Here is a 9,047-nt window from a genome sequence, read left to right on the forward strand (position 1 = left end):
CCGTTGGTTTTCGTCAGTTGTGCTCATGGTGTGTATTGTCTACCTGTATTGTTGTTCCTAGCCTGCCTGCCTGTTTTTCCCCCTCGGGGTTGTTGTTTTTTTTATTATTAAAAAGACTCAATCTTCCTGCAACTTGAGCCCTTGCCTCATGTCTCCACATGCCCAGTGACAAAATCAGCATATTAGAATAATTTGTGATCATGTGACAGAACTGGAACAACTGCTGCTGAAAATTCAGCTTTGCCATCAGAGTAATAAATTACATTTTAAAATATATTAAAATTTAAAAAAAAAACACTTTAAGTGTAACAATATTTCACAATATTACTGTTTTACTGTATTTTTTAAATCTTTGAAAAACATTAACAATCCTACTGAACCCAAATGTTTGAATGGTTGTGTACTGCATATGGTCATATGTAGGGGTCCTTGGTGTCAAAAAGTATGAAAACCTTCTATATAAAACGCAACCTTTCCAATCATATCAAGTCATTTTATACGCAAAGCTGTCTGAACAATTCATTAAACAGTATAAGCGTAATTTCATGGCATAGATGCATTATTTCAATCAGAGTGCTAATAGGAGAGGATTGCTGCCTGAACAGGTACGGACAAGTCCTGACAAAGGGAAGCTCATTAAACACTTCCTCTTATCACTGGCTGATCTGTAACGTGTGGAACACACTGGATATTCATTAGCTCTCCCTCCTCTTATCCTGTCGGGTTTAATTGCTAATGATCCTTTCTGTGTGCGTATACAGGTGCCTGCAGTGATGCCTGACAAATTGAATCTACGCTTACAAAAAGAAGGCTTCTGTACAGGAGTATGTACAATTTCCGAGATCGGTCCTTTATTTCGGTGGTGGCTGCTTACAATACAGTCTCTATTTCCTGTACCTGTTGGTTGCAAACTACAGATGAAGATATGATGCATAGCTATGGCTAAAACACTGAGCATCTGTGACCTGTGCTGTTGCTGAGATAATCTTTCTAAAGTTGTCCTGGAGTCGAGACTTGTGGGTGGAGTCAAAACGGCCCTTCTGTGGCCATAAAGCGAGAACTCTAACCCATGTCTATCCATCAATGCCTGTTAATCCACTTGTGTCCACCAAGCCATTTGTGTCTGTGGTTTTGAAATATGCTTCAAATAAACACAAATCATCTGCCAGTATTGACAGATGCATGCCATTTTAATGAATCACATGTATTGCAATCAGCAAATGATGATGAATGTTACCATGAGAAAATTAGATTGAAGAAGAAGAAGAAGAAGTTTTATTTATATAGTGCCTTTCCATAGCTCAAGGTCACTTTACATAGTGCTAAACAAAACATTTGCACACCCATATACACAATACAAAACACATAAGGCCACATTATCCAAAATACATATTAAAAAGATACGTTTTTAGCTGAGTCTTGAATGTAGACAAAGATGGTATATTACGAAGTGTAAGGGGTAGCGAATTCCATAATTTCGGAGCATTAACACTAAATGACCTACCACCTACAGTGGACAGCCGAAAACGAGGAATGGACAAAAGACCAAGCTCAGATGATCTGAGAGACCGGGCAGGAGAATAGGAGTACAGTAGGTCAGACAGATATGGAGCCGCAAGACCATTTAATGCCTTAAACGTCAGAAGTAATATCTTAAAGTGAATACGTGATGCCACAGGTAGCCAGTGAAGATCATGCAGTAGAGGATTAATGTGAGCAGGCTAATGTTTTCACTTCAAAGCTTATAGTATACATTTATTCTCTTGCAAAAAAAAAAAAAAACACGTCTCTTAATACTTCAGTATTAGTAGCATCAATATTTCAAGATCCCTTCACTATTAAAATTGCAAGTTACACTGCAGGACACTGCTGTCACTGCTCCACTTGACATTTCAACTACCCATAGGTTAGTGAGCATGAAAACTAATCAGGTAGGTTACGTACCGTCCCGTGTGAGATGGTCAAATAACCATTCTTCACCGTGCACTTTCTCTTCTGCCACACTTTCCGCAGCCTGAGGAAGTACGCAGGAAACAGTAAAAGTCACATAAATTACTATTTAAGCGTTAAATACATGATAAATTATGCAGGACGGACTTTAGTCATTATAACAAACATGCATTAACTCACTGTATGACATTTTAATGCACACTGTTTTGTGATGTCAAAATATGATTACCCATCACTCTTCTTGTAAAGGTTCCCGCTGCGCTCCGTCCCGTGCTCTTTGTTGCCTTGGGGCTGGTGCAGACTATAGGTGGCGCTCTGTCTAACCTGTGAGTCCTATGAGGAGAGAACAGATATGTAAATGTATTCTGTGTGCACACAGCAGCAGTGAACCACTGGCACGTCAACAGTCAGAGGAAGTGAAAAGCAGTGTTTTTGTACGGCAGTGTTGTCACTCCAGTGAGGAAATGGGAGCAGTGGGTTTCAAGTGCCCCCAGGGAGCTGAGCTCATTTGTAAACGCACTGCTTTGGAACACAAGGCACTGAGCCAGTAATGAGAACACTGCCATTTTAGTACTAATGTTATGAGTTGGACGAAAGCCAAAATGGGCTGTATTTTGACAGTGTGTGCTATATAAAGCTCGGCTTAAATATAGACACACATCACTCAAGGTTGGATAAAATACATCAGCCGCATGTATGAACTGCACTCAGAGCCTTACATTTAATTAATCTGCATTGCATTTTTTTTTTTTTTTTTTACACTTTGTAATCAATTCCAGAAAAAGGCAAATGCGCAAGTATGATCATGTATATCAATTAGACACTTACTCTCCTAGACTTCGTTGCCAAAGGACGGTAGCATTAAAGAAGAGAAGAGAGCATTCTTCAGACAGGTTAAAAAAAACATTTTGCACACTAAAAATTGCTATATACTGTAAGAATGCATTAAACTCAAAACATTGTGACATCAATAGGCAGTTGTTTTTATGTTGTGGTTAAAGAATTTTAAAAAATCCAGAGTATGCAGCTAGAAATGGGGAAAAAAATGAGTCACTACCATGCAAATAAGTCTATGATGTCTACTAAAAAAAGTCCATGGTGCATACTGGGAAATAAATAAATAAATCAATAACTATGGCTGAAACCAATATGATCACATATATTGTGTACACTCCTATAGTAAGCAAGGCCAAAATAAAATAAAATATTGGTCAAAACCAATATGATCACAGATATATTGTGCACTTCTATAATAAGCAGGGATGTCATGTGCAACCCAGTAGTGAAATCAGATGGCAAGACAAATAAAACGCGTTTTTAATTAAAATTTAGGATTATTAATTATTTGCATTTAAATTAAATGTGTAATCTCTTAATGTCTGTAATCATATATGCCAAAGCTACTTGCTCGATGAAAAACTTAAATGTCTTGAGACTGACCAAAGTTTAAGAGGGTGAGAATTTGGCAGGAAGATAATGCGGTAGAGTTTTCACAAGCAATGTTTACTGAGAGAAGTACTGAGCAGAAGACCTAAACCATTTCAATCTAGATACACGTCAAACTGAGCTAAAAACGCACTGTGAATAATGCTGCGGCTTGTGAATTGCTGCGAATTGTGTGGGATTAGATTTGAGAAAGGACTAACCTCCTTCTGCTCCACTTGCAGAGCGGTCTTTAGCACGTCCCGTAACTGGTTTAGCTGCCTGCGTTCTTCATCCTGTACCTGTTTGATCTGAAGACACAATCAGCAGTGGAAACAGAAGGTTTTGTGAAGGTAAAAATGAGAATTGGTGTAGAGATGTAGTAGGGCTGGTATGTCAGTGCTTCAGCTTTGAAGAACCTCTCACCGAGTGCAAGTCTGTGCCGAGTTTCTCTATTGAGGGTTTGAGGTTGTCCACTGCTTTGAGACCATCCTGAAAGAAGCTATGGCAGAAGACATAATTCCAGTTATTTCCCAAATAATTTTTCCATCCACAGTCTCCATTTTAGTTGAAGTTGTTATACAAATAACACAATTTCAATTATGGACAAAAAAATACTTTTTTCAAGACATTCTTCAACACTTTTTCTTTTGCGATTCACAGAAAAAAGAAAGTCATACAGGTTTGGAGCTGCATGAGCGTGATATCCCTTTAATTGCTTTAAATGCTCCTCAAAATATCTAAATAATTGTCTTTGCAGCAATATACTGTGAATATGATAAAAGGTGCTGCATGGTTTCCTCTCAATAACAATATAAATACAAAACAAAAATGACAACGGTGAAAAAACAGTAGTTAAGAAAGCATCTGATTATAGTGATGTGGATATGTTTGCACCAGCTCTGCAATTCGTCACTCTAGTCACATCAGGTCACGTTTATTAATATAACACTTTATGCAATAGACTGCTTTAAAGCAAGCAGCTTTACAGCATTAAACATGAAAAAACAGTGTCAGTGTTGCTTCCAATTAGAACTACAATTTCAGTTTCTATTATATATAAATCAGCTCTCCACTGTGAACAGAAGAAATTATCCAGAAAAGATTTCTACATCCAAGAAGGTGAAGCCCCAGAGCACATCTTCCTATTACATCTCAGAAAAAAAAGGAACAAAAGCTGTCACTGTGATAATACCCTTTTAAAAAGTACTAATGTGTAACATTTAGGCACTAATATGTACCTTTAAGGTACTAATATGCACCAATTTGGGGGAAAATAAGGTATAAAAGTGTACCTTTTGAAAGTGTAATTGCCACAGACCAGTGGTAGTTTGAAGGTGTTTACCAGCCAGAGAAAACTTTTCTGTAAAGTTCTCTTTGGCAAGCCATTTCAAACCCCCGAAACAAGCTACAACAGAACTTTGAGATTGACGTTTGTTCTTCGATTTCACTTTAAGTATATCAAGGCCTTTATTATGCCTTCATTTAAGAGAAACATTGAGAAATGTGGCCAGACTTACTTGCACTGTGCGTGAAAGTATTTGATGAGATTCTGAAGCAAGTCGACACCTTTCTTGATCTTGATTTCATTGACTTTGAGGAGGTACTGTAACAAAACAATAGAGGAGCCTGAAGCACACACACTGCACAGGAAATGCCTATTACAGCACCACAACAGGATTCTCCAATGAAATGAGCCACCTCTGACCTCACACATCTGAAGCTGAAAGAAACGGCGCTCTTTCTCCATCTCCTCTGCTATCTCTGCTCCACTGATCTCCGTCCGGATCATTCCATGCTGTCGGGCGTGTTCTTTTTTCTCCTTCTCTATTTTAGAACTGTGTGAAACACATACAGATCCCCTTAAGAATTCAGATACACAAATGCAAACACACGCACAGGAAACACTCATGCAGCAGGGCATTCTTTTCCATATGCTCCAGCGGCATATTGTACCCCACGTTACGGATGCAGCATTTCCTCTGTGGGGAAGGAGGGCCCTGCTCTCAGACACAGGATTCCAGAGGGAGCCTCATGCGTTTGGTTTAGGCCTTTATACGCTCTTAGCTCCAGCGGCCGATCATGACGCAGGCTGGCCATTTCTGGAACCTCTGCTTTCAGAGTTCGAAGCCTTGCGAGGAGATGTGGTCAAGAGATGGCTGAACACTAGAAGCCATTTCCAAAACAAAACATTTCTAGTCAGTGAAACTAGAAAATGAAAAGGCAAAAAAAAAGATTGTGAGAAAATGCATCAAGCTGAATGAAGTGATGTGTTAGCGTGAGGAGCTGCCTCTGGCAACAATTTTGATTTCTGTATTAAGTTCAGTGTTGAGGAGAAGCAAGACTATTAACTTAAAGGTTTGTTAAACCAAAATAAAAATAATTGACTCCAAAATGTTATGCATTTCTATCCTCTGCCGAGCACAACATAATTTTTATTTAATCTAATGAAAATCATTGTTTTAGTTCCCAAAATTCTTCAAAATATCTTGTGTTCCACAGAAGAAAAAGTCATAGCTTTGTTACAACATGAGGGTGAGTAAATGATGACAGCATTTATTTATTTGTAGTTTTTGTTTTGTTTTGTTTGTCAAGTCTGATTCATTTTAGTGAACCTATTCAGACACATCATTTGAATGAATGGCTTCAATGAATTTTACAATGTTTTTATAATTAGGACTTTTTATAGTTTTAATTAACTTTTTTATGAACTTTTTAAATTCAATGAACCGATTCAAAAAGTTGCTGATTATTTTTATTTACTATTTATTTTATTTGTATTTTTTTGTAGCAGAAAAAAAATGATTTGTTTGTTTTAGTGCCAAGCCAAATTTCATGGCTATATTCAATAAAATAAATGATATAAATATTAAAACCTATGGAACATTATCTTTGACACCATGTTTGATTAACTCTAAAATGTGGTGTAGTAATATCATTATTTAATGAAATACTCCATTTCTTTGTTCTTGATTATGTTACATATAGTTCAAAATTACTTTTTTACACTTTTTTTTGTATTTTAAAGGCATACAAGTCCAAAATTATAACTCTTAATAATAATCAAATATAATTATGTTTATTAAATATACTGTAATTATGATTAGCTTGTAGTTGAGAAGTTTGTTTTGTTTTTGTTTTTTTAGTAGCTTCCCCAACGATTTGGGTATTGCATCTGTACATCTGACAGATGGAAGAAATTAGCCTAAATAGACTCCCTCATGTCAGCACATCACTTCCACCGATGACTGTAAAGAACAGTCCACCATTTTTTGTGAAAAAGATCATGTTCAATATCAAACCAGTTAAAAGCAAAACACAAAAATGGTGGAGTGTTGCTTTCATCTTTGGGAGAAAGAAACACACACAAACAAATAAGTAAATATGAATCGTGATTTGATGTTTCCTGCTGTTCACCTGGTCTCCCAAGGCACCACATTATTTTTAGTGTCAGATTCATTGTCTCTTAAACAAACACAGCAAGATCTTCAGCATATTCATTAGCAGGGTATTAGCACAAATGAAGCCTGCCGCGCAAACTGCAATTTGCGAGAAAGCCGAAAGCTTTGCATAGACAGACATTGAAGTGAACTCAAACTGTAGCGGCGGTGACGATGAAAACCAGTTTAATGGAGTCAGGGCCAGTGTCACGTTAGAGGACGGTTTCGTTTCTTTCTGTCTGGAAACATGAAGGTATCGGTCACAATCAAATGCCAGAGATTATATCCGGCGATGGGGGGTGAAACATGTATTTGACTGAGCAAAACTGCCGATGATGGAAAACAGCAATGATATTAAAAAAGACAGGACCATAAAAAGCACCTGGCTTCAAAGGCAAATCAATTAATCAAATGACGTGTTATAAGAAAATATATTACCCTTTCAGTAAAGAATGTCCCTTGCAGCTTGGAAAATATATAAAAAGTGCTACATAAATGTCATACATTGTCGCATGCACAGCAATCAGTGTAATAGCAGAGGACAGGAATACAGGAAGTGAGGTGGTAACAATGACAGCTCATTATCCAGAGTGCTGGGTGCCACTGATCCCTCATTTGACACTCAGGACACTGACATTTCCTTTCAATTTAATACATTTTCAGACTAAGATATAAGCAAACATGCATGACAGAAATGAATGAATTCTTTGAAAATCTCTTACACTTTAGTCTCATAGTCTTTCCAGGCTTTATCAAAGGGCTTCTTGAGATCCTGCAAAAAAGGGAGAGAGGATATTCATTAGACAGACAGAGTATGACTCAACTTTCATTTTGACATCCGCTGCTTAACCCACATAACTGAGGAAAAACAGGCCTGAGCAGAAGCGTTGTCTCACAGAGCCAGACGCTTCATTGTCAGCATAACGTCTGGTCCACAATGTGGATGCAATGTTTTTTTTTTCCTCTAAACATCATATGTCTTCAGCATTGTCACACAATTCAAAGTTGGCTCATTGGTTGTGTGCTGAATGCACTAAAGAACATTAACGCAAAATATCAAGGGTGTTTAGATTTGCTGTATCAGCCAGCCAATCAGATTGGAGCATGTATTTTGCACAAACATGGCAAGGTTTGAGGCTTAGACTAGCAGAAGAGCGGCATAAAATCACCATTCAGATGCACGCCATCACACATGATGTCAGGCTCACAAAGAAAGTACCCGATGTAATGCCAGTGGCTGTATTCTGTAATGACATCATCTGAAAGCTTTAGGGAAATTCTGCTTGTGCAAACAGAGTGTTCTGCAGCAGCTCTACTGAGGGTTTACTCTAATAACACAAGGCTGTGTTTGTAGAGGGACTTCCTAAGAGTCCTACCAACTCTGTTAATGTGCTTCCATAACAGATGTTACACACAGCTTGAGTTGTGCCCAAAACAGTCTCATCTGTGCCAGCAATAATGGCTCAGTAAAAGGAGTTTGACAAGAAAATCATTTCCACATTGAAAGAACGCTCCAAGCTCCAAGCATTCCATACTTGAATCAATGTAACAGAAAATAGAAGAGACGAGAAGTACCCATTTACACATAAATACATTAGATGTATACATATACAGTGAGTATAGAAAAGAATCACCCCCCTTTAAAATAATCACATTTTGTTGCTTTGCAGCCTGAAATGAAGACGGACAGAGTTTTTGTTTTATTTAGCTATATTTACACAGAGCAGCTTATAAGATCCAAGTGAAAGATAGAACACCAACATGTCAGAAAAAAAAAACAGAATCACTAGGCGCGTTTCCATTACAGATTTGCGCAAAACTTTGGCGATATTTTATAAATGTCGATAAAAAAGTATTGCAAAATGACGGCGTTTCCATTAACCAATGTTATGAGACTTAAACGTAACCTTTTGCCTCTCGTGATAAGTCATGGCAATGGATTTTGGACGGATTTTGGCTATATTTATTCAAAGGAGGCGTATGCGTGTATCTTTACAGAAGCAGCACAGAGAGCCGCTTGAGAAACGTGCGTCGCGCGGCTGGATTCTGGAATAAACACAAGCATTGAGTGGCCACAATCAGCTTCAGTGGCCGTATCAGAGCCACACTGCACCGCAGACGTGTGCAGTGTAAATTGTCTAAGCATTAATATTAGGGAAAGCCCCTTATACTGGAGAGCGGCCACGTATTAAGTGTTTCTTGGAGGTTATAGTACATTGAAGAATGATCATATGA

The 9,047-nt window shown here is 37.9% G+C and overlaps 1 protein-coding gene across 3 annotated transcripts in view; it reads right to left on the reverse strand.

Moving 5' to 3' along the window:
• LOC107655318 (arf-GAP with SH3 domain, ANK repeat and PH domain-containing protein 2-like) overlaps positions 1-9,047 on the reverse strand; it is a 77,712-nt gene that overhangs the window by 19,930 nt on the left and 48,735 nt on the right. For 2 of the 3 annotated variants that reach the window (XM_016442779.1, XM_016442776.1), the window contains exons 5-12: positions 7,535-7,584; positions 5,081-5,210; positions 4,893-4,978; positions 3,799-3,874; positions 3,597-3,683; positions 2,779-2,787; positions 2,180-2,283; positions 1,945-2,014 (exon numbers count right to left, since the gene is read on the reverse strand). In XM_016442779.1, the coding sequence (XP_016298265.1) occupies positions 1,945-2,014; positions 2,180-2,283; positions 2,779-2,787; positions 3,597-3,683; positions 3,799-3,874; positions 4,893-4,978; positions 5,081-5,210; positions 7,535-7,584 (612 nt within the window). The remainder of the gene's footprint in view (positions 1-1,944; positions 2,015-2,179; positions 2,284-2,778; positions 2,788-3,596; positions 3,684-3,798; positions 3,875-4,892; positions 4,979-5,080; positions 5,211-7,534; positions 7,585-9,047) is intronic. The other variant, XM_016442777.1, reaches the window with a different exon arrangement.

This window comes from Sinocyclocheilus anshuiensis, unplaced genomic scaffold (assembly GCF_001515605.1).
Source record: "Sinocyclocheilus anshuiensis isolate Anshui unplaced genomic scaffold, SAMN03320099.WGS_v1.1 scaffold1096, whole genome shotgun sequence".
Lineage (NCBI taxonomy): Eukaryota > Metazoa > Chordata > Actinopteri > Cypriniformes > Cyprinidae > Sinocyclocheilus > Sinocyclocheilus anshuiensis.